Raw genomic sequence first — 26,058 nt, 5'->3', positions numbered from 1 at the left:
CATTCCTGGAAAATACCTATTTCCAAACCATCTGAACATCCTGTTTTCCCCTTCACCTGTGGGTCCTTCCCATAAAAAAATCCATTTACCACTATCCCTCTCCTCCTAGCTCTATGGTGCATTCTCAGAAGACACTATGTTTGACTAAACACCCTCCAGCCTCTCCTGAGCTGTGGATCATTTCTGGAAAATAGCATCCTGATATACCCTTTCTGTATTTACTAGTATGTGCTGGGGCAGAATGATATATTCCAGGATTGGTCCACAGGGACAGAGGGAGACATGGTATCTTCCAGGAATGACTGGAGGAGCAAGTAGAAACAGGTTGGGTGGATAATAGTGGGTACTGGTATCTTTCAGGAATGATCCACTGAGCAGAGTAGGGGAAAGGAAAAGGTAGATATTATGAAAGGGATGGAACCCTCTAGGAATGACCCACATGATCGGAGGGGAGGAAGGAGATGTAAAGATGATGTGAGGGGCTGGTATCTGCCTAGAAAGTCAAAAGGAGAAACACATTTTGTGAACACCTATGATGGGAAGAAAATTGACAGATGTTAGCAACTGAATAGTCAGTGTACCTGGACCATAGAGATGAGAAGAATATGTGGTATAAAGGGAGGTTGGAGCACTGCTTGAGGCTATATTTAAGATTTGAACTTTCCATTTTAGGCCATTGAAGGGTTTTTGTTATACAAGTCTTTCATAGCCTCCCATGTAGCTAGGATCACAGGCACATGCCACCATGGCTTATTGATTGAGAAAAGGGGGGCGGGGGTTACACTAACTTTTTGCCCATGTTGGTCTGGAAATACAATTGTCTCCATCCTCCTATGTAGCTGAGATTACAGACATGACCACCACATCTGGCTTATGGTTGGATGGGGTTTCACTAACTTTTTCCCTGCACAGACCTTGAAACCTCTATCCCAATGTCTGCCTCCTGAGTCACTGGTATTATAAAGTTGAGATACTCTGCCCAGCCAAGCAGAAGGTTTTGTTCAGCTTTGAACTCAAAAGTCATTTGCTATAGTATATAAGAGGGGATAGTACAACCAGGTAGAAGCTGGTCCAATATCCTAGACCAGGGTAGAAGCAAAGAACTGAAGAGGTGTAGATCTTTAAAATAGATTGGAAAAAATAACCCCAATGACCACTGAGAAGCATATTGGCATATTAGACTGAAATAAGATTAGCATATTGGAAGTAATCCATAATTGGCAATTAGCAATTTGTTGGCATTTTCTACCATGCCACCCCTAATAGCCCATTAAGACTACTCCTGGAAGATGTTATTCATCCATACCATCAGCTTTTTTTTTGGTTGTAATCCATCCCCATTTTCTAGAAGTTACCATCTCCCCACATCATTTACTTTCCTCAAGAATGAACAAATGTGTTTCTTTAGAAATTGAGTTCATAAGACTTTTTTTGTTTCGAAAAAATACTCCTTTTTTTTAAATCTGAGACCAGGATTTGAACTCTTGATCTGACACTTTTTGCTCATTGGCTAGTACTCTACCACCTGAGCTACCTCTCCAGCCCCAACAGAAGTACTTTCTAATTGTGAAATATTGCATTATGAAAACATGTGCTTCTCTGTGCTTATATTATTGATGCCTAACTTCGATTCTTGTTCTGTGAATAGGACTGCTAGGGAGTTTGCTACTCTTTTTGTGAACATCAATGTCACCTCTGAGCCCCATGAGGTTTCTGCTCTGTGGTTCTTGTGGTATGTGAAACAGTGCGGTGGTACCACTAGGATATTCTCAGTCTCTAACGGAGGCCAGGTATGGTGTGGCTGTTCTGAAACTGCAACTTTGTGACTTTGCCCTTACCCAGAGCAATGTCCTTGTAACTGCTTCAGTAGTTCCAGTCATGAATAATTAGCAACATAAAGTATCTCAAAAGTCATGTCTGCAGAAAAGTTCTCATTTCTTCTTTTCTTTCTTTTTTTTTTTTTTTTGTCGGTCGTGGGGCTTGAACTCTGGGCCTGGGCGCTGTCCCTCAGCTCTTCAGCTCAAGGCGAGCGCTCTACCACTTGAGCTACAGCGCCACTTCCGGTTTTCTGGTGGTTTATTGGAGATAGGAGTCTCAAGGTCTCTCCTGCCCGGGTTGGCTTTGACCCGTGATCCTCAGATCTCAGCCTCCTGAGTAGCTAGGATTACAGGTGTGAGCCACCAGCGCCCGGCTCATTTCTTCTTTTCATTCTTGAAAAGAAGCTTGTAGCCAAAAAATGTTTGAATTTTTAAAAAATGAAGGATAAATTTTACTCTTTTACAATTTAACTTACCAAATACTAAACACGAAAGGGTAAATTGTGAATAAGATGGAATTTATTTGTGATCTTTCCACTAAACAAAAGTTCAGAGCAGTTCCTGAATAAGCTAAGTTAAACTATAAACTGAATTGTACCAATTTTTTGAGAAATGAAAAATTATAACTTAGGTCTGAACAACTGTGGAAACTTCTTTTATAAAGAACTTTGGTGATGTCGGTAACTAGTTGTAGTTATAAAAGTGCAAAAATTGCTGCTTGTAATGATTGACATACTGTCAGTGGCGGCCTATGCCTCAGTTTGCCAACATGGATTTCTATCCATTTAATGAATATTTTACCAAAACAGTATTCTCTGGTTTCTTAAATGTTTTGTGTTAAGGACTTGCCTTTTTAGACTAAGCCAGAGCTATTTCCATAGTAAGTGTAGCAGAACTAGCAGATTGCAATGGGCAGAGCACTCATGGTCTGATGAGTTGTTCAGGGAGTTATTATAACTTCTGAAGGAGCAAATAGGCATTTAGCCTCCACTATAATTCCAGACTTTTTTTTTTTTGCAAAACGTTATTCAATAGATTCAGATCCCTAAGACCTCATTTGGTAATGACTGGTAGGGCATGACTAGTCCTAATATCACTATCAGCCTGGTCTCTTTAAGTTGCCCAGGATGGAACTTTAAGGAGCCAAGAGGAGTTAGAAGTTACAGTGCTTAGGAAAACACATCTCCCCCACTTCCTACCTACCCTGTTGGGCATCTGAAGTTCATAGACTTCCTATTTCAATTTGGTCTGATCAGTACTGACATAGGGCATTTTTTCTTGTCTGTAATTTTTTTACAAAAAAATAATGGCTTTTCCCTATTAGAAGCTGTGCAGAGGATGGTAACTGAGATTCCTTGGTTAACTCTGCTTCTATCTTGATAATTTTTCCCAACAGTTAAGTGTGCTGACATTGAGGTCTGGGTATGATTTTTCTGAAGGTTTCCTAATCAGTGACAAATATTCCACTCTTCTTATTGCTTCTTCTGGCCTTTATAACTTTCCTTTCCTGCCTACTTCCTGTAGGAACGGAAGTTTGTAGGTGGATCAGGCCAGGTGAGTGAGCGGATAATGGACCTCCTTGGGGACCGAGTGAAGCTGAGCCGTCCTGTTACCTATATTGACCATTCAGGGGAAAACATCATTGTAGAGACACTGAATCATGAAGTTTATGAGGTAACTTCTTTTAGTCAAAAGGAACTTAGTAGTAAATAGATTTTGTGCCTTCTGTAGCTTGAAACCAAATATAATCCAAACACAAGTCTGATTATGCTTAGTCTTTTAAATTAACAGCCTTGGTTGACCTACTTTGCTCTCTTTTGTTGCCTCATTTTGCATGTTGTTACTACTCTGTTATTCACAATAATGAAGACAAGGTTTTTATAGCCTCTGCAAAGACTGTAGCTCATGTTTGAAATGAGATTTTGCATATGTGTGTTTTAGTGCAAATACATAATTAGTGCCATCCCTCCGACCTTGACTGCCAAGATCCACTTCAAACCAGAGCTTCCATCAGAGAGAAATCAATTAATTCAGCGTCTGCCAATGGGGGCTATCATTAAGTGCATGATGTATTACAGGGAAGCTTTCTGGAAGAAAAAGGGTAAGTTCTCTTACTTGTGTTTAACTTATATTAAATGAAGGAGCCACATTCTTTTAGGAATACTGATCTGGAAACATACTGTTTTCACATAGGTAGAGAAAGGATCAGGAACTGGTTAATTTCTTCATAGCCTCTGCCCCCTATGACCCAAAGAGTAATGACAAGAGGAAAGGGAAAGGAAGGCCTGCAATGATAACTTTATTTGTGGGGTTCCAGTTACTCTTTGTCAGAAGTACTGCTTTCAAGTCAAATAGCTGTTTCTGGCTTAATATCATCAGTCTAAACTTCAGTAATACCTACTATCACAGTGTTGGGGAAATTAAATGAGGCAAGGTCTGGAACTTAGTGTGCTCTCTAGATAATGTGGCTGCTATTAAGAAGTTTGTGCTCACAATCAACAGGATTCCTTTTCACAACTTTTTTTTTAGGATTTATAGAGGTGATTTTTTTTCCAAGACATCACTTCTTTTCTGCCATCTATCCTAGTATCCAGAGCCATCTTACCTTTTTGCTATGTATTATTCAGAAATCCTTTACATAAAGGTAGTAGAATTTTCCAGATGCATGGAGGAATTCATATTTGTATATTTAGTGTATGTATTTGATAGGGAATGGCTTCTAGAGAGGGTAAAGATAAGTAGTATAAGATTTGCCTTTCTCTTACTAAAATGGTGTATAAACATTTTATATGTACATGAGCCTCTAATGATGATTTCAATTCCCTGTTGATTTTCTCCCGGTTAAGATTATTGTGGCTGCATGATCATTGAAGATGAAGAAGCTCCTATTTCAATCACCCTGGATGACACCAAGCCAGATGGATCGCTGCCTGCCATCATGGGGTAAATTAAAACTGGATGTTCTATATTTTCTAAATTGTGTGGATGTAGATACTGGCAAAGTATATTGTTTTGAGATTGATCTCAAGCAATGATAAATAATCATGCAAAATTATTCTCATGTTTCCATAAATTAATACATTTATAGTAATGTGTAGGACTACTAAAATTGATACCATTTTGAACTTTTGCCCAGATACTTATTTATTCTATAAAAGATTTTAAGAGCCAAACATGATGGTTCACACCTATAACCCTAGCCATTTGAGAGTCAGAGATAGGAGGATTGCAGTTTGAGAGGCAATTGTAGAAGAATTGCAGTTTGAGAGGCAGTGATAGAAGTGTTGCAGTTTGAAACTAGGCACTGCCCCTTTAAAAAAAAAGTTATTGAGACCCAAATCTCAAAGAATAAGCCAGATGGGTAGTTCACACCTGCATTCCGAGCAGAGCAACTAGCAGAGCAACATAAGAAGCATAGGTAGGAGGATCATGATCTGAGGACAGCTGGGGCAAAAAAAGCATGATACTTTATCTGAAAAATAACAAAAGCAAAAAGCGCCGGAGCATGGCTCAAGTGGTAGATTTCAAATTTCCTTCTCAAAAGCAGCAACAACCACCTTATACATGTTGAGTATTCGATAGAAAATGCAACTAGATAAGAAGTATGGTAATTAGCCTTGCCTATAGGTAGAATGTCTATGAGCATTTTGAAAAAGGAACTATTTTGTCATATAAAACCTCTCACATATCGGGTTACCGGCTTTCTTGTTTTATCCATTCCAAACACTTGCTAAACATTAAATATAAAGTGTTTGCCAGGTGCCGGTAGCTTGTACCTGTAATCCTAGCTACTCAGGAGACTGAGATCTGAGGATCATGGTTCAAAGCCAGCCTGGACAGGAAAGTCTGTGAGACTCTTATCTCCAATTAACCACCTGAAAACTCAAAGTGGAGCTGTGTCTCAACTGGTAGAGCACTGGCCTTGAGCTGATGAACTCAGTTACAGCGCCCAGGCTCAGAGTTCAAGACCCACGACTGACAAATATATATATGTAAGTGTTACCCTGAGATATAAGATGGCTGACAACTAGGAGACACAGTTCAATGTTGAGCCAGCCTAGAATTTAGGACATGGTTCTTTTTCTTGTCAGTCATTCTGAATGAGAAGAGTACACAGGCAGTGCAGGGTATGGTTCTATGTACAGAAGAGAATATCTGTGTGTGGGGATTAGAAGAGAGGGGAAGCTTTCCCCTTATGTACCCCTGCCTACTGGGGACTAGGGACCCAGAAGAAAGGACCTCCAAAAGGAAATGCTGAGGAAGGCCACAGCCTCCTAGCTGCCTATCCTTTGCTTAAAAAGTATCCTGTTCTACCACCCAATAAAAATACAGCACAGCTTCAATAGCTGTCAAGTGATTTTTAGGGTCCAATGGTTTCCCTTTTGTTCCCTGAGAAGTGCATGCTTCGTGCCTGAAGGGAAAGTAAGCTTGTATTCATCTTGTCATTTTAAGAAGTTGACAAAAGTGAAGGAGCAGACCCATGTCCCAAAGGGCTTAGAAAGCACTAGACTTCCTGATAAGTATAGGTGCTTACAGTGTAATGACCATGGGAAAGAACAGTCTCCTATAATCCCATTGGACAAGCTTGACACTCCTCTTCTGTTGGCCACAGAAAACCAGGATTCACGAGAATACCTATGAAACCCAGTTTACTTTATAGGTGGAAGAACATTGATGTTCTTACTCTAGGAGTTACAATGACACATGGTCTTCTATGGTTGCTTTGGCTTTATAATGGGGAATTTGTGACAGGGTCCTGCCAGATAGTAAGGGTATTTTCCTTCTGAGTATTATTCTAATCTGTTTTGTTTGTTAGTTTTTTTTTTAATTCACAAAAATTAATTGTAGAAATTGTGCAGTTTTATATGATATTTCAATATATCTACATTGTGGAATGATAAAATCAAAATCACTAACATATTCATTTCAAATAGTTACTAATTTTGTGGCAAGAACATTTAAAATCTTTTTTTTTCTATTTTGTGTATGGGTACTGTGGTTTGAACTCAGGCACGTGCATTCTCACTTGGCTTCTTCACTCAAGGTTGGTGTTCTATCCCTGGTGTTCTATCTAATTAACCAGCTTTTTGCTGGTTAATTAGAGATGAATCTTGTAGACTTTTATGCCTACACTGGGTTTAAACCTCAATCCTGTGATCTCAGGACTCTGAGTAACTAGGTTTCAGATGTGAGCCACGGGTGCTTGGTTTCTTTTAGTGATTTAAAAATATAGGCTGGACACCGGTGGCTCACGCCTGTAATCCTAGCTACTCAGGAGGCTGAGATCTGAGGATCATGGTTCAAAGCCAGCCCAGGCAGGAAAGTCCAGGAGACTCTTTATCTCCAATTAACCACCAAAAACCGGAAGGAGCGCAGTGGTTCAAGTGGTAGAGTGCTTGCCTTGGGCTGAAGAGCTGAGGGACAGCATTCACTCTTAGTTCAAGCCCCAGAAAATATATATATAAAATTGTCACCCTGCTTCACACTACATCACCAGCATTTAGTCTTGAAATCTAATGGAAACTTTGCATGTGAGAAGAGCATACAGTGTCTCTCCAAAAGAGAAAGAATCATTGAGTTGAAGTCAGTTAAGATGCAAGAGCACTCTCTTGCCTTCTCTGATTGCCTGAAAGCAGAATACAGATTTATAAAAACAAAAGGCCTTTTTTCTATTCCCTAACCCTTACACTTAAAGACAGGAGGCCAATTTTCTTTATTGGAAACAACTCTTTATCAGATCATATTCCAGATCTCTACAATACAACTTCACTGCACTAATGTCTTCCTGTATAGCTCCTTTCCACAGTTTCCCACCTATAGAAGCCTAAAACTCATTCCTTTGCCTCTGAACTGCATTGTTCTGTATTAGATAGACAATATAAGCCAGAGTCCTAAACCCCTACCTTGAGTTACTTTTCACCAAGGTGTCTTCCAAAGATGTGTACTGCATGTGATAATAAGCTTACTTGTTTTCTTAATATGTATTTTCTTATATGTCTGTCTTAACTATAAATATGAGGATTGAGGAGAAATTTTATTTTCTTATTCATATCTGTTAACTAGCTTCTCCTTTATTTTTTGGCTGGTCCTGGAGCTATCTCTGAGCTCAAGGCTAGTGCTCTACCATTTGAGTCACTGCACCACTTCCAGTGTTTTCTGAATAGTTTACTGGAGATAAGAGTCTCATGGACTTTTCTCCCTGGGCTGGCTCAGGATTACAGACATGAACCACCTGGTGCCCAGTCAGTTTCTCTCATTTTATCAGGCAATTGTCTCCACACTGCACTTTGTTCTTGATAATGAAACCCTTGAAAATATTTTACTTCTACTTTGCTCTTTGCATTTGGCCAAGAAGCCTCAAAGACAAAGGTGATACTTGTCCAGTCCTATATTTATGATAACCATCACCTTTTGGACACGGAAAAGGACCTTGTCTTTAAAACTGTGAAATGCCTCCAACATAAAGCCAGCATGTTTGGTTTTCTCAGAAGGGTCTCTAATAATAATCTTTAAAGGAGTTGCCAATCAAAATGAGGAGCAGTTTTTTTTTTTTTTTTTTTTGCTGAACGTATGGATATTTTTAATCTTAAATCCTGGGAGTGGGTTCAGTGTGTCTACATTTTCTTTTTTTTTAATTTTATTTTGTTTTATTTGTGAACATACTGTACAGAGGGGTTACAATTACATGGGCGGGATAGTGCGTACATTTCTTACCAAGAATTGCAGCCTCCTCCTTTGTTTAGCCTTCACATCCCTTCCCAGCCTCCCCCCTCCCCCCAATCCCAATCCTTCTCCTTCCCACCCCTTCCCCCCCGACCGACATTGTAAAGCTCGTTTTGGACATGGCAACTTGTACTTCTCATTGTTGCAACAGGCCCACCTGTATCCTTAAACGACTTGTTTTTCCCCATCTCCTCCACAAGTTATACTGTCATCAAATATAGAGAAAGCAGGGGTTATACTGTGCGGGGGGGACATACAAAGCAACAAAGAGATAGTCTTATAAATGCGTTAGAAACACATGCATGAAAGAAAAAACATTAAAAGACATATCTAAGGGTTCATTTTCCTGACATCACATTATCTGACCTTTTGCGCTTGACTCATACATATACTAGATATTGCAAATAAGGGAAACCATGGGACCTATGTTTCTTTGGGCCTGGCTTACTTCACTTAATATAATTTTTTCCAAGTTTTTCCATTTCCTAACAAATGGGGCAATGTCATTCTTTCTGATGGAGGCATAGAATTCCATTGTGTATATATACCACATTTTCTTGATCCATTCATCTACTGAGGGGCATCTGGGTTGGTTCCATATCTTAGCTATGGTAAATAATGCTACAGTAAACATAGTTGTGCTGGTAGCTTTAGTGTGGTCTTGTTTGTAAATATTTGGGTAAATGCCCAAAAGTGGGATTGCTGAGGAACCTCCATACTGCTTTCCAAAGTGGTTGAACAAGTTTACATTCCCACCAACAATGAAGTAAGGTTCCTTTCTGTCCACATCCCCTCCAGCATCTGTTGTTGTTAGAGTTCTTGATTTTTGCCGTTCTAACTGGAGTGAGGTGATATCTCTATGTTGTTTTGATTTGCATTTCTTTTATGGCTAGGGATGTTGAACATTTCTTCATGTGTCTATTGGCCTTCCTTCTTTCTTCTTGAGAGAAGTTTCTCTTTAAGTCTTTCACCCACTTATTTATTGGGCAGTTGTTTCTTTGAGGATTTGTTGTTGGGGGGTTTAATTTTTTGAGTTCCAAGTATATTTTAGATATGAGACCCTTGTCCGTTGTATGGCTAGTAAAGATCTTCTCCCAATCCGTGGGCTTTCTGTTGATCTTGCTAGCTATATTATTTGCCCTGCAGAAGCTCTGCAACTTTATGCAATCCCATTTGTCCAACCTTTCTTGAGGAGCAGTTTAAATTACGGGGTGGGATAGGGAGGAAATACCTCTTTTCAGCTCTCATGTACTTATCTTTGTGGTCTAGAGAAAAAATACATTTTTTCATTGTGCAATTGTCCATACGTGTAATACCAGATATGTGAGTAGGAGGATTACAGTCTGAGGCAAGTCAGTGCAAAGAGCATGAAAACCTATTTGGGGTTAGAGGATGGCTCAAATGTTAGACTGCTTACCCTAAGTTCAGTCCTGAGTACCACCAAAAAGTACAATTTTAAAGTTATTTTAAGCTTGACAAATAATTTCATTGTCCTTTATCTTATTTAGTTTTTTGTGGGATGAGGAAGTTGAGGCTTAACCCAAGGCCTTTGCAGACTAATCAAGTGCTTTTCCTCTGAGAGGCATCTTGAGTTCTCATTTGGATTTTTGAAAGGTTTTAATGATAGTGTGAGGATTTCATGTTATTATCAATTCTTTAAAATATATGTGTAGGGCTGGGAAGTTGGCTCAGTGGTAGAGCGCTTGCCTTGCAAGCCTGAGGCCCTGGGTTCGATGCCTCAGCACCATATAAGCAAAAGAAAAAAGCCGGAAGTGGCACTGTGGCTCAAGTGGTAGAGCACTAGCCTTGAGCTGAAGAGCTGAGGGACAGTGCCCAGGCCCAGAGTTCAGGCCCCACAACTGGACCCCCCAAAAATAAAATAAAATAAAATATATGTGTATAATTAGCAATGTTGGCATACTCAACAGAATCCATTTGGCTAAACTGGAGCAGACAGATAATAACTGAGTTACTCTATTTGGGGACTATTTGGTTGGTTTCCCAAGAAGTGGCTTGAAGATGAAGATCTTGGGTGGCTATGGGGAAGTGCTGTAGGGATTTACTGCCTGCAGGGGAAAGGAAGGAATCAGGATCAGATAAAATAAACTGGACTTTAGTGCTGTCCCAACCAAGGATTTCTGCCATCCCATGGGAATATTTGAAGCTGGAATGGCCTGAATTGTCCTGAACTGAGCTCTATGGTACCTATCTCACCCTAGAGCTGGTTACTGGCTGCCAATTGCCTCTAAGGAAGAGAGAGACCTAGACCATTGCATCTCTGCTGCTGAGTATAATTGCTGGGGAATGTTTCAGCTGTGAACCTCAGGCCACTAATTACTGGCTCTGAAGAGGGAATGTAGGGAACCACTGTGGCATCCACTAAGATACATGTGAATATTTGCCAGCTTTTTATCAAGTATTTGGCAGAAGACATAGTCATTACTGGAATAATGATCTAAGTGCAACATTAATGAATCTACATTTGATTTCCTACTGAAGGCCAAATGCTGTGTTAAACTTTGGGAGTAAACTATCAAATAGAGCATGACTTGACATTTAGGAGCTGACAGCCTAGCAGGGTTTTGGACACAGAGGAAGCTTGAAGACAGAGTGACATTTGCTTTAGTTGAGGGGGAGGGCCTGGGAGAGTTACATTAATTTCTTAAGAGAAATGACTGATTATTCAGATGTACCCTCTTTCTACAGCTTCATACTTGCCCGGAAAGCTGAGCGACTTACCAAGCTCCACAAAGAAATAAGGTAAAGAATTAATATCCAAAAATTGATAAAAGTTTAGCTTTACATCCTATTTGTTACACTAGTATTAGAATAACATCAGGAAAAGCACAAGACTTCATAGATATTCTCAGCCTCAATATTTTGCTATGGACCCCCTGACGTACCCCTTGCTCATGTTTTTTTAATTTAGTTATACTTATTTGGGTTCATGTTGCAGTTTTTGAGAGGTGGTATTTTCTTGTTAGGTGAATGGAAAGAATAATCACAGAATAAAAAAAATCTCAATAGAGCCCTCATGATTTAGTCACTTCCCTAAAGGTACTACTTTTTAATACCATTGCCCTGGAGGATAAGTTCCAGCATGCAAATTTTGGAAGGACACATACCTCAAACTATAGCTATTAACTTGTGACAAAGTCAACAGTAGCAAATAACACATTTTTTTCATTACAGTACACTAAACTTGACTTTACTTTTGATTTTTCATCAATAATAAAATAAATACCAGCCTGAAGGAAGGCATTTGGTTATGATTCCACACACTCTCAACTTCTCTGAAGTTTTTGTAAAACAAAACACTTGCTGAATATATCATTGATGAGAGTAGTGTTTCCCAGGACTGACTCCATCAAAATTTCCCAAAGGATGCTTGGAAAATAAATTTTCAGGGGCCATGGAGATTGGGATTCAGTTGGTTCAAGGTGTAATCGAGTATTTGTATTTTTAACAAGTTTTTCAGGTGACTTATGATGAGCAGCCAGATTTGGACACCAGTAGAAAAATTCAACTACAAGAAAATTTGCATGATGACCCCTTTGGGCCATTATTTAAGATACAGTCTATTGATTTTAGAGACAAATCAATTGATAAGTACATTGCTCCAGGCTTGGAATGTATTCAGTGGTAGAATACATGCTTTATATGCACAAGGCCTTATGTTCCATCCCCAGCACTGATAAAAGGCACTGCTCCAACATCCTTGCCTTTTCCCCAGAAATGTAATTTTAAAGAGAAGGAGAGGAAAGGATAATTTCTGATGTATTTGTATGAACTTGTCTTTGATTCATCTAATAATATGAAATAGACTTCTCTTCCTCTGTGTGTGTGTGTGTGTGTGTGTGTGTGTGTGTGGTTAGAAATGGAATCCAAGAGCTTGTGAAAGTAAAGAAAATACTCTACCACTGAACTATATACCCAACTTGGGACTATGTACCTGTGACCAAACTGAACACCTCCGTTTATTCATGAATGCATTTTATGTGTGTATGCATGTATACATGTATGCATGTAATTATTTATTTGGAGACAAGTCTCATTGTATAGCTTACAATGTCTTCAAACTCCTGATTTTCCTACCTTTAACTCGTGAGTGCTAGATTTATAGGTGTATACCACCAAACCCAGCTTTATATTTCATTTACCACTAAAATATTTACCATAATGCAGGTTGACTAGACTTTAAGATTCACTCACCATTAAAAACTTAACCACAATGGAGCTTGATTTTATTTTAAGATTCATTCTGCATTAATAATTTTATTATGTATCCAGAAGCACCTTAAGTTTTTTAGAATACTGTCAAGATTTTTGTTTTCTAATTGGCTCAAAATTTCTAAATTGCTTCTAACACTAAGAAGGATCTGCTATATAGCCTAGGAAAGAAGGTACCATACTGGGCTGAGCGTATTTATTGAGTACCTACTATGGGTAGTATACTCAAAAGAGTAGAGCCTTGCCCTGCTATTAATTAGGCGACAGTATTAAAGAAATCAGCATCGCCGGACGCTGGTGGCTCACGCCTGTGATCCTAGCTACTCAGGAGGCTGAGATCTGAGGATCACGGGTCAAAGCCAGCCTGGGCAGGAGAGACCGTGAGACTCCTATCTCCAATAAACCACCAGAAAACCGGAAGTGGCGCTGTGGCTCAAGTGGTAGAGCGCTCACCTTGAGCTGAAGAGCCCAGAGTTCAAGCCCCACGACCGACAAAAAAAAGAAATCCTCATCTCATTGAGCCTCAGCTTCCTTATTTCTTGAAATATGCCTTACATTTAGAGATAAATGGATGGAAAATAATCTTAAGACTTATAAAGCAAAAGGGGTTGGAGGCATAACTCTAGTAATACAATTGCCTACATATGCAGGCCTTGAGTTTAAATCCCAGTGCCATCACAAAAGATTAAATGAGCTTTATGTTTGCTGATATTTCAAACATAAAATATGATACTTAAAAGACACTATCATATTGTACTATAAACTTAAAAATGGGATCATTCTAGAATTATTCATACGCCAGAAAATAATACACAATCTGTTCCTAAAACTAAATTTAATTTCATTTTATTTTTCTCATTACTGTCTCTCACAGATACCATAGTAGGTAAGTAAACAGACAAAATAGTGAAAAATTATGAAAGTTCTACTTGGTACAATGTCTAATTTCAGCATTTGGAGGCAGAATCAAGTTCAAGGTCATCCTAGGATACATAAACCTATCTCAAAAAAGTCTATTATCTCTTCAAAACAACTGACTATACTGAGGCATAAAAAACGAGCACAGAGATTCATTGTACTCCTTTCTCTAAATGAATTTATTCATGATGAACCATCCTAAAACTTGTCTTTATTCTGTACCTATCAGTTATTACTTCCTTAACATTTTTTGGCATTTTTATAGGAAAAGAAAAATCTGTGAACTATATGCCAAAGTTCTGGAATCTGAAGAAGCCTTACATGTAAGAAATCCTTCAAGCTTTTATTCCCTGTTCTGCTTGTTCAATGTGGTTAAAACAAAACAGTGTATGTTTTCCTGACAGTCATAAGAGAGTAGAAAGAATGTCTTTAACTTGGAAGATTAACTTCAGCAATCCCAAAAGGCCATTAAAAATTGGTGCCAGTGATGGCTTTTCTAAGTAGGAACATTTTCTAAGTAGGAATATTGCCCTAATTTTTCAATGAACTTTTATGGAAAACTTGCAAGTAGACAGGTCTAGGGATTATATAGAAGAGTGGATATAAGAAACACCCACTTGCACACTCATTGGCCTCTTAATCTAACTTGCTGTGAAATGTTTCTATTTGTATGTGTGTGTAAATAAATTCAAGCACTTGTTTAACTCTTCCTAAAAAAAAATTGTTGCCAGGTACATGGGGTTTCTGATGTTACATTTCCTTGGGGCTCTTTAAACGGTTCTGTAGATAACTGGTGCCAATTGTAGCAATATCCTTGGAGCCACAGTTAATATTCAAGGATGGGCAAGATTGGTTCTCCGACAGAGGTCTTGCTCTCTTGGTTCACACCAACTGCTTATTGCAAAATAAAACCTCAGATATGCCATTATCTGTTGCTGAAGGCACAGCAGTATATCAACAAGCCAAACTAGAATCTAGACTCTGCCCAGGCCAAAGTCATAGTAATTTATTTTCCCATACAGAGACTCAACTTACAACTTATTTAGGAATACCAGTGCTTTTAACCACACCACTGAAAGCAATGAGAGTCAAAAGATTGTTGAAGAACCCACAAATAGCTAGAGGAGTCTTTCCAGGGATTATTGCTGAACTGTTTAAACAATAAACTTTCAGTTTGTGTTAGGGAAATCAGAGGTTATCTCCATTCTCTGAAAGTACACTTCTTATCTTAATTGTCCCCTTTTTAGCAGGATTCCCATCACACCCTTTTCTAGCTTAGGAAAGAGATTCTTAAAAAAAGGCCTTTCTTAGACTGTCCTCTGCTTCTTCTCTCTCATGGAGAGAAGTCTTCAAGTCTCTCCTAGTGAAGAGATTGAGAAAAATCAGTGTTAGTTTGCTATTTGGTGCCATCATGTTTCATCTTCAGAGTGTTATAATGTAATACTTTATTAAAGTAAAATGCATAGGAGCCTTCATTGTTGACTGCTAGCATTTCAACTCTGTTTTCTCCCCACTGGACTACAGCCTGTGCATTACGAGGAGAAGAACTGGTGTGAGGAGCAGTATTCTGGAGGCTGCTACACAGCCTACTTTCCCCCAGGGATCATGACGCAGTATGGCAGGTACTACACAGTATTATACTAAGTAACACTGCACCACATTTAAGACAATAGTCAATGAGAATTTTAAAGTAGTCAGCATTCCTATGTTGATGTTCCAGAAAGACAGAGTCCATTTGTATCTTTCTGGGTGTCTCTAGAAAAATAAGGATATTAGCACACAGAAATGAGAGGACTTTTGATATGAGCAGTATTTGTGAGATGAAGAAATCTATAATGTCCTTCAAGGGCATTGGAGTCTCATACAAAGACGACCTTTGGTGGCTTGGTATGAGTCTACGTAGAAGAATGTTGCATGTGATTATATAACATGTCTATCTGGCCAATACGGAGCACCAGATATTTTCTTTCAAAGAGAGGAATTCTCACTGTATACAGTTAAAGTGTATTGAAGTGAGGTCCACACAGGGCTTAAAGTCCACCTTGACTTAGAAACCCCTTATTCCATATGAGCTATTATGTCTATGCTTCATAAGCATAGTGTCTGAGGTCACCTTACACTTGAGGAAGACGAAAGTGAGTCCTTCTCACCTAGATATAGTTTGCCAATGTGGTTTTTTATTTTTTTAGCAAACAGTATGCCCTGGTCATATAGGGAACATTATACCTTCATTTGGTTTCCAGAGAGCTTGAAAATTAATGCAAGATCAATCAGTATTTGTCTACTGAGGAAAAAATAACAACACTTGTTAACCTTCTTGTTCTTTTTTTTTGCTGGTCATGGGGCTTGAACTCAGAGCCTGGGTGCTGTCCCTGAGCTATTTCTGCTTAGGGCTAGCACTCTACCACTTTGAACCACAGCACCACTTCCGGTTTTCTGGTGGTTAATTAGAAATGAGTCTCCCATGAGCTGGCTTTGAACCACAGTCCTCAGATCTCCACCTCCTGAATAGCTAGGATTATAGGTGTGAACCACTAAAACCAGGCTCACTATGTTAACCCTTTTGGGAGTGTTTTGTCTACTTTTTACAAATGGAATCAAATAGCTTTTTCCGGGATAACAACATTGGTGAATTCTATTAGTTCTGGAATCACTAGAGAAATATGGACGATGGTACTGGGGCTGAGAAAAGATATACAGTGCTCCTGAATTGGAAAAGACAGGGTTAATGGGTTGAGGAGAAGGCCTTTGGTTGGGGATGAGTGTACAGCTTTGGAGAGATTATAGGCAGTTTCTGCAAACGTAGCAGGAGTCAATGCCAAGAATGTTGGGGGCGACATTTGCCCATTTAGTCTAACCTTTGTTTGATTCTCTTTCTAGGACCCATTTGTAAGAGGAGGCTCATTTCTTTGTTCGCAGCTAGTCCCCAGCGATGTTCCAAGAAACTATAGCTTGTAGTATTATGAAATACATCCATGTAATTCCTTGGGTCTCTCTTCTTCTAGCAAAAAACAGTTAATGTCCTTGTCTCCCCCACCTCTCTTGCCACTCTAGTCCTTCTTCAAATCACTGGGAATGCCTGCATGGCTGGGTTCTGTGGCTATCCAAAGAATATTATACTCCTGGAGAGATGGTTCAGGAAACAACTGTACACAGGAAACACAATCATAATATATAATTGTAGACCAAATTCATGATTTCACAAGCTCACTCTGGCTAGCTTGGTAAAGGTCAATATCACCTTTAGTGTTTGATCTGACAGTCATCTCTGGCTTGAAAGTTCAGATCCTGGTGTACAGGCCTAGAAATCTAGGAGTGAAGCCTTTCACCTCTGGCTGAGTCTCATGGGTGTTTTCTATACAATTTGAGTTGCCCTGTTTTTTGTGGAGTAGATACAAGTAGCTAAGTGCCTTTCCAGATAACTCTGTGTGACCTTTTTGTTCCCTTAAAGAGTGATTCGACAGCCAGTAGGCAGAATTTACTTTGCTGGCACAGAAACTGCCACACACTGGAGTGGCTACATGGAAGGAGCAGTTGAGGCTGGAGAACGAGCAGCTAGAGAGGTAAGGGAGGAAGTCAAGGTACTCACGGCAGCATTTTTTGCATCTTTCTGTTTTTTATCTTTCTTTAAATGGATTTTTTTGGGTCAGTTGTGGGGCTTCAACTCTGGGCCTGGGCACTGTCCCTCAGCTCTTCAGCTCAAGGCTAGGGCTCTACGTCTTGAGCCATAGTGCCACTTCTGGTTTTCTGGTGGTTTATTGGAGTCTCATGGACTTTCCTGCCCAGTCTGACTTTGAACCATGATCCTTAGGTCTCAGCCTCCTGAGCAGCTAGGATTACAGGCATGAGCCACCAATGCCCGGCTTTTCAATGGATTTATGACATGCTTATGAGCTCCAGTATTTGTTTTTTCCATAATTGTACATTGTATTATAGTTTGACACACTCATATAATGCACAGTAACTCAGGCTTACTAGTATTTTCTTCATTTCAAAACTTTATAATTTCTTTGCATTCAAATTTTTCTCCCTCTTTCTATTTGCTATTTTGAAATAGACAGTAAATTGTTGTCTATCGTCACCCTACCATACTGCAGAATCATAGAATTTGTTCTTCTTATCAAACTGAATTTTGGTAGACATTATCCATTCTTTTTACTATCTCACTTCCTGCTATCCTTCTCAGGGTATCCTGTGGTCTACTCTCCACTTCTGTGAGATCGACTTTTTCAGCTTCTACATGTGGGATAGCATGAGTTACTTATTTTTCTGGGAAGTCCTATATCACAATATAATCTCTTCAAGGTCATTTGAGGCATTGCATATAACAGGATGTCATTCTTTAAAGTTAAATAATATTTCATTGTGTGTATACCAAATTTTCTTTATTCATCCATCTACTTCTTGATACTGATAGACTCAGTATACTGTTATCTATTTCCCTCATCCCAACTCCTAAGGTTTATCTATGGCTTTTTATCAAAACTTTACAACCTTATTTCATAATGTCATGGTATTTTCAGGTCTTGAATGCTGTAGGAAAGGTGCCCAAGAAAGACATATGGCTTCAAGAACCTGAATCCAAGGTAAATGTGGCTGATCTAGTGCCATAGACTTGTTACAGTTCATAAAAATCACAACCTCATCTTTTTAATATGTTTTCATTATAAATGCATCTATCTAGGAGATAGCCATGAATGACATTACTCATAGATTTTGTTTCTTCTTGTCAGTGCCAAGAGTCTTCTGCTAATGATCTTTGGTCGTTTGTCTAGGATGTTCCATCATTTGAGATCACCCATACCTTCTTGGAGAAATACCTGCCTTCTGTGCCTGGGCTGCTGAAGATCATTGGTCTTTCCTCTGTAGCTTCCATCTGGATTGTATTGTACAGACTCAAGCTGTTCCCACGATTCTGAAGTTCCATTGCCCAGCTTCCTGCTTTCTCGTCCTTAGTATTATCACTTTCAAAAGAAAATGGACGAGTTACAGGTTGTGTCATTGGGCCATTTAAGTGCACTTGATTTAGCCCTCCCCCACCTCGGTTTAATCTCAGTTGTCATTAAAAATAACCCAAAGAATCAACTTTGAAATAAGATCAAATTCCTGGAGTAAGATCAAATCTTGGCTGTGTAGACTAAGTGGTATTGATTGGTAGACTAAGCCTATGTGAGTGTTCTTAATTTCAAAAAGTTGAAGTGCTTGTGGAAAACTATTTCTGTGTCCTGTTTTTCTGACCTGTAATGCATAATATCTGATGGCTTCAGAAATAAAACATTTGACTTTGTCTCTGTATAAGTGGTGTAGACTGAGCCCCAGCCTGTGACTGTCCTTAGGAACTAATGATATGTTGGTACAGAGAGGCCAAAGGCTTACAGCTTCCTCGGTGCCCAGCTCCCACTTTGGATGAGGTAATAGTAAATGAAAGCAGCATGGGCACAGGAACATGCAGGTCCTCAGGCCAGCATGGGAATTTCCTAACCACTTAGAATTTCTGTATAGTTGCAGCACTCATTTCTTTGTATGTTTTCCTCTTTTGCTTCTTACAGAGAAGAATGTTTATGGCATTATAATGCTTAAATTGACTTGCTATGAGTTTTTGGTAGCTCCCAAGATGAGCAGAGTAAAATAGAAGCAGGGCTGCCTCCCAGGAGGCCTGCCTGACCAGCCCCATGGAAGTGAGACCAAATACAATAGGTATCTTCTCTTCTGGATTGTGGCTAGACATCAACTGGACTTGGTCAGTGAGAATATTCTAAACCACTTTGAGGATGGCAGACTTTATTTCTTCAGTTAGTCCTTGATCCATAGAATCATATTGTTTTTCTTTTTTCTTATGACCATAGACTTCGATCTCTTAACTTATATATGTTTTTAACATAGTCAGCTATTAGCTGGTCAATTTCTCTTAAGTATTGAAATACACATGAAAAAATCCTGATTATTGTTTATTGAGACTGTTAAATACAGAAAAGAAATTTGGGCTCTATGTGATAACCTCACTTTTTCTAAGTTTTGTAATAGACAAAATTGAATGGATTTTATCTATGAAGACTGAGTTCTTTATTTAGGAGATAAAAAATTGAAATACTGTCCATTTGAACTATCCAGTTTTTTAAAATATTTTAAAATTTTCAACCAGAATAACAATTGTTTTTAAAATGTAAAACTATACTTTTATTGAAGAGGAATTAAAGGGTTCCAAGAGGAAAGGCAACCAGCTAACCTAAGTTTATTGCAACATTAACCCTATCCTAAATGCAAACTTGTATCTCTGGACCCTGATAGGAGGACTTAAGGTCTTCCAAAGTTTTGCCCATTCTAAGAGCAGAAGGCTGTTTTTCTGCCACTTTTTATCTTGCAATTCAAAAGCAATTTAACTTAAAAGTTGGATATGCTAGTATGCAAGGAGTTGCCTTGCTATTATTATAGCAAACCACAGTGACAAATCTCATCCCTAATCTCTTATAGTTGTTTCTGCTGAGTTACTGATTAACTCAGCTCTGACACACCTTGGGAAATACTACTTTAAACTTTTGAACTGGCAGTATTGTTTTAACCATAATTACATTGTTAACATATTGAAGTATTGAATGTTGAAGGTCTCCTGAAGGTGCAGTTTACCCTTTTCTCACACTTTGTAGAAAACCAATTCATTCAGTCTAATTCCATCAACCCTATTAAGCTACAGATTTGAGTATCAAAGTAAATGCCATCCAGATGTACTTAGACATGGGGCTGGGAATATTGCCCATATGTGAGTTTGACTGAATTGGCCTCATTCCATACTTAGGTCAAGAATTCAATTTTTAAAAGTTCATCTATTTGTCACAGTTAACTGTTAAGAAGGCCTTGTACTCCACTGGAGAAAAAAATCTATTGAAGGATTGTGAACAATATTTTTTTGTTGTGAACTTGGTGCCTAATGTTCCATGTCAGAAATTTGCCCTTGCTACATGTGAGAGTATGCATATGTGCGTGATTTGCCATTGAAATAAGACATTGCTTATATGATCTGTTTTGTTTGTTAATAAAGTGCACTGCCACTCTTAACTCAGAACTGGCTCCTCTATTCAGCTGCTAGTTCTGTTCTCAAGGTTCAGAGGCTTCTCATAGAAGGAGGTCACAATAAGTCATTATCTGTAGAAGATAGGCTTCAAAGAGCACTTGCTCTTGAGACTCCAGATCTTCAACATTGGGTTTGATTTTCATGTTGTTAAGGTTGTCTGGGAATGGATTAAATGATGGAATACTGCACTCAGCCTCACTGGGTCACTGGCATGGCTTTTGAGCCAATAGTCTCACCTAATTAGCTTATGATAGCTTGACCAAATCACTTTAATTTTCTACCTTCATCTCCCTGACTGAGAAAGTTGAGTTACACTATATGACTTCAAAGGATCCTTTTTTATGGGTGTGCTAGTACTTGTATTTCAGCACAACAGGGAAACAACAGGATTGGAAGGAATCCTGAAACTGAGTCTTCATAAAAGAGTCTTGCCTAATAGAAGGATCAAAAGGGAAAACAAGCACTTATAAACAGGAGTCCAAAATCCAACGTCTTTAGGAATCAGCTAAAACTGAACAATAGCAAGCTTTGAGATCTTATGGAGTAGTGGTGACAAAGCTACGTAGGAAGTATGGACTGTTCTGAAGAATGTTCAGATTTCTTTAAATGATCACTGACCAATCAAAACTTATCCGCAGGTTTGCTTCTTGTATCCATATGGTCCTCAAGTCAGTGATAAACAAATACTGTTTGGTTTTGTATCATTTGAATAGCAAATTTTTTAATGAATTTGATTTTCTGAGAAATGAGCAACAAACATCAGAAAATATTTTGTAAAATGATCTAGAGCAGGTCAGATAGCCTGGGTTGGAAGGGTATAAAAAGTGGGGAGCACCCCTCAATCCCTCTTAGAGAAACCCTCAACCATTCCCTCAGCCCACATCTGCTATGTCTGTCATGACAGCAGTGCCAGACTTGATTAGAAGAAACACTGTCTTCACAATGAGATAGAAACCACTACTCTCACTGTGTGCCAGTGGCTCAAACCTATAATCCTAGCTATTCTGTAGTCTTGAGTCCTAGAGTTTCAAAGCCAGTTGTGGCAGAGACGTCCTCAAGACCTCATCTTCAATTAATCAGCAAAATACTAAAATGGAAGCATAGCTCAAGCAGTAGATCACCAACAGTGAGTGAAAAAGCCAAATGAGAGGGAGGGACCCTGAGTTCAAGCTCCAATACCATCTCACACACACACAAAAAAAATCATTGCTCTTCTGTCAACATTCCATCTGTGCTGGTTGTAATTCCAGTAAACAAGAACATCAGCATAGAGTGGGCTAACCCTTTTAAACTGTGCTGTTTGCTTTGCACCAAAGAGGTGATAAAGTGCAAGAAAGAAGCTGGCTGAGTCACTGAAGAAGAGAATGAAAGCAAAGGAAAATACTAGGTAATAGCAGCAGGTCTCCTTCCTCTATCAGAGCTTGACTTTGTTCCCTCCTTCTACCAAGGCCATTCTATTCAGAGTTTAAAGGAGAAGGCACAACTAAGGGGGAGTGGAAGTGACAGTTGGTGTGAACTAGTTGTCTGGAACTGGAGTCAAGTTTCTGAAGGTAGCATTGTAGGCATCATATAAAAGCATTGACTTGAGGGAATTTAGCAGGAGCTCCCTTTAATGCACTTATAATCAATCCAGAGATTATTATTTCTACTTCTTTATAGTCACTCTTCAGTGGAAACCACATTTTCCATGTAGCACTGAGATCCATGGGCAGAATGGGTATGGTATAGGTGTAGGCCTGGGGGGACAAAAGAAGAGGAGGAGAATGGGGGAGGTCCTATAAGGTCCACAGAGGAGTACACCAATGAGAATCTTAATAAGTTGGTATTTCCAAAATGAATAGACACCCCAAATCTTGTGCCATTTGCTATACACATGCCCCTGGACAACCGCTATTTAACTCAGAAGACCTACCTTATAGAGTTCATGATAAAAGTGAGACAATGCAGGCAAAAAGCATGGCTATTCTCTTTCAGCCATTTTGAATGTAAACAGAGGGAAAGCATGTTTAGTGGGGGGAACCATACTGGGGTTTGAACTCAGGGACTCATGCTTGCTAGGTAGGTACTCTACCACTTGATCCCTGTTGGCAGACTATTTTGCTTTAGTTACTCTTTTCAGATAAGGTATTGTGCTTTTGCCCAGGGCTAGCTAGCGTTGGGCTTCCATCCACATTTGCCTCCTGCTTAGTTGGGAGTACAAGTATGGACCAGCAGACCATAGCTTATTTATTGAAAATAGTGTCTTACATTTTGCCCAGGTTAGTCTTGAGCCATAATCCTCCTGATCTCGGCTTCCCAAGTATCTGGGATTACAGGCATGTGCCACTGTCACCAAGCCTGCCTGACCAGAAGACCCTTTTTATTTATTTTTTTTTTTTTGGGTCCGGTCATGGGGCCTGAACTCCGGGCCTGGGCACTGTCCCTCAGCTCTTCAGCTCAAAGCTAGCGCTCTACCACTTGAGCCACAGCACCACTTCTGGCTTTTTTCTTTTTGCTTATGTGGTGCTGAGGAATCGAACCCAGGGTCTTGAGCATGCAAGGCAAGTGCTCTACCACTGAGCCACCTTCCCAGCCCCAGAAGACCCTTTTTATAAGCAGTCACCACCTTGGATTTCTTATAATAATTAAACATATACTTATTGAACAGTTACTCTGTGCTGGGTAAGCACCATGTTATGATTCAGCAGTAAACAAGACAGATGGAGCCTACTTCAGGGAGCATACACTCGATCATAGACATCTAGCAGTACATCAACTGAGGCTCTAGAAAAACATAGGCTACTATAAATCCAGGGGAAGTGAGATTTCAAAGGAGGTTGTTAGGATGTGACCCCCCCCCAAAACCTCTAGAAGTATCGTCTCCATAAATGTGGCAAGGATCCAGCATAAGACAGAAACTAGAAGGCATAAAAGAGAGAGATGGCATGGCTAACCACAACAAGCACAGTAAACAAGTGCTGAAAGTTAAGTTCCATTTATCTAACAGACCAGTCTTACTGTCTGCATAGCCCTTCTCCACCTTTGAGATATTTTTAAAAATTAAATTTTATAATGAGCATACTTTAGTAGTACAAGGGGATTTAATTGTGATAGTTTCACACAAGTGAGCAGTGTTTTTAATAAGTACATCCCCTGTTGTATTTTCATTAGCCCCCTTTCAGGGTTTGACAGTTTTCATTATTTTATCTTTAGATAGATGATAGATAGATAGATAGATAGATAGAGATATAAAACATAATGTACTTTGATAATCTTTACTTTTCAGTATTATTTCCCCATTTCCACTCTCACTGGTACCTCATACAATTCCCTTTCTACATGCATATCCCATAGTCATCATGTCATATCATTATCATCATCATCATCATCATCATCATTATAATCTTAGGTCTAGATCCCACAGATGATGGAAAATGGGATATTTGGCTTTAAAGCCTTGGATTATCTCACTCAACATGATTTCCAATTCCATCCATTTTTCTTTTTTTTTCTTTTTTTGTTTCATTTATTTATGTAAAGTTTTTTTATTGTGAAAAACCACACAGAGGGGTTACAATTACATGAGCAAGGTAATGAGTACATTTCTTATCCGGCATTGTTGCCTCCTCCTTTGTTTCTCCTTACCATCTCTGCCCTCCTATCCCCCCACCCCCCACCCCCGCCAAAGTTCTAAAGTTCGATTTTCAACATAACCTCTTGTACATCTCATTGTTGCAATGGGTCCACTTGCATCCCTATTTAAACAATTTGTTTTTTCCCTTCCCCTTCACAAATTATACCAACATCAAATACAGTGAAAACAGGGTTATACCATGGAGGGAGGGACATACAAAGCAACAAAGAAATCCTCTTATAAAATATGTTAGAAACAATAGCAAGAAAGAAAAACCATTTGAGTCCTTATCTTGGGGTTCATTTCACCTAACATCAACTTGTCTGACCATTTCTGTTTGTCTCAGACATATACTAGTTATTGCAAATAAGGGAAACCATGGGACCTATATTTCTTTGGGCCTGGCTTACTTCACTTAATATAATTTTTTCCAAGTCTTTCCATTTCCATCACCTGCACCAGAATCAACTCCAAATGGATCAAAAACCTTGGAGTCAAAGTAGATACCCTGAAAACATTACAGTACAGAATAGGAGAAACCCTAGGTCTCCTTGGCACCGGCCAGAATTTTCTTAATAAAGACCCAAAAACACAACAAATCAAAGTAAGATTGGACAAATGGGATTGCATGAAATTTCAGAGCTTCTGCCTGGCAAAGGACATAGCTAGCAAGATCAGTAGAAAGCCTACGGATTGGGAGAAGATCTTCACTAGCCATACAATGGACAAGAGCCTCATATCTAAAATATACTTGGAACTAAAAAACTTAAATCCCCCAACAACAAATTCTCAAAGAAACAACTGCCCAATAAATAAGTAGGATAAAGACTTACAGAGAAACTTCTCTGAAGAGGAAAGAAGGATGGCTATTAGACACATGAAGAAATGCAAATCAAAACAACACTTGGATACTACCTCACCCCAGTTAGAATGGCTATAATCAAGAACTCTAATAACAACAGATGCTGGAGGGGATGTGGACAGAAGGGAACCTTACTGCATTGTTGGTGGGAGTGTAAACTTGTTCAACCACTTTGGAGAGCAGTATGGAGGTTCCTCAAAAGACTTCACATAGAGCTCCCCTATGACCCAGCAATCCCACTTTTGACCATTTACCCAAATGATCACAAACAAGACCATACTAAAGCTACCAGCACAACTATGTTTATTGCAGCATTATTTACCATAGCTAAGATATGGAACCAACCCAGATGCCCCTCAGTAGATGAGTGGATCAAGAAAATGTATATTAGCCGGGCGCCTAACTACTCAGGAGGCTGAGATCTGAGGATCGCGGTTCAGAGCCAGCCTGGGCAGGAAAGTCCGTAAAACTCTTATCTCCAATAAACCACTGGAAACCCAGAAGTGGCATTGTAGCTCAAGTGGTAAAGCGATAGCCTTGAGCTGAAGAACTGAGTGACAGCGCTCAGGTCCGGAATTCAAGCCCCACGACCGACCAAAAAAACAAAACAAAACAAAACAAAAGAAAATGTTGTGATTCCTTGTCTCACTGGACAATGCTGGGGACTAAGTAAATTTGTTTTAAAAGATCGCCATCTGCTGGCCAAGCACTGCTGCTCCTTTCTGGAGAAAGATTAGCATATTCAATACAGTACAACACACAGTTGTCCTCCACAAGAGCCACTGGTGTCACCTCTGCCCAGAATGTCCTGTAAACCCATTTGCCT

General features: G+C 39.3%; 1 protein-coding gene across 1 annotated transcript in view; it reads left to right on the top strand.

Moving 5' to 3' along the window:
• Maoa (monoamine oxidase A) overlaps positions 1–20,737 on the top strand; it is a 64,332-nt gene extending 43,595 nt beyond the window's left edge. The window contains exons 6-15 of the mRNA XM_013030858.1: positions 1,649–1,790; positions 3,342–3,491; positions 3,759–3,918; positions 4,664–4,760; positions 11,247–11,300; positions 13,954–14,011; positions 15,213–15,310; positions 17,140–17,251; positions 18,212–18,274; positions 18,464–20,737. Of these exons, the coding sequence (XP_012886312.1) occupies positions 1,649–1,790; positions 3,342–3,491; positions 3,759–3,918; positions 4,664–4,760; positions 11,247–11,300; positions 13,954–14,011; positions 15,213–15,310; positions 17,140–17,251; positions 18,212–18,274; positions 18,464–18,607 (1,078 nt within the window). The 3' untranslated portion in view covers positions 18,608–20,737. The remainder of the gene's footprint in view (positions 1–1,648; positions 1,791–3,341; positions 3,492–3,758; positions 3,919–4,663; positions 4,761–11,246; positions 11,301–13,953; positions 14,012–15,212; positions 15,311–17,139; positions 17,252–18,211; positions 18,275–18,463) is intronic.
• The last annotated feature ends 5,321 nt before the right edge of the window (positions 20,738–26,058 follow it).

The sequence above is a fragment of the Dipodomys ordii genome, unplaced genomic scaffold, assembly GCF_000151885.1.
Source record: "Dipodomys ordii isolate 6190 unplaced genomic scaffold, Dord_2.0 Scaffold134, whole genome shotgun sequence".
Taxonomy (NCBI): Eukaryota; Metazoa; Chordata; class Mammalia; order Rodentia; family Heteromyidae; genus Dipodomys; species Dipodomys ordii.
The sequence above is the reverse complement of the archived record's forward strand: the minus strand, read 5'-3'. Positions and strand labels throughout refer to the sequence as shown.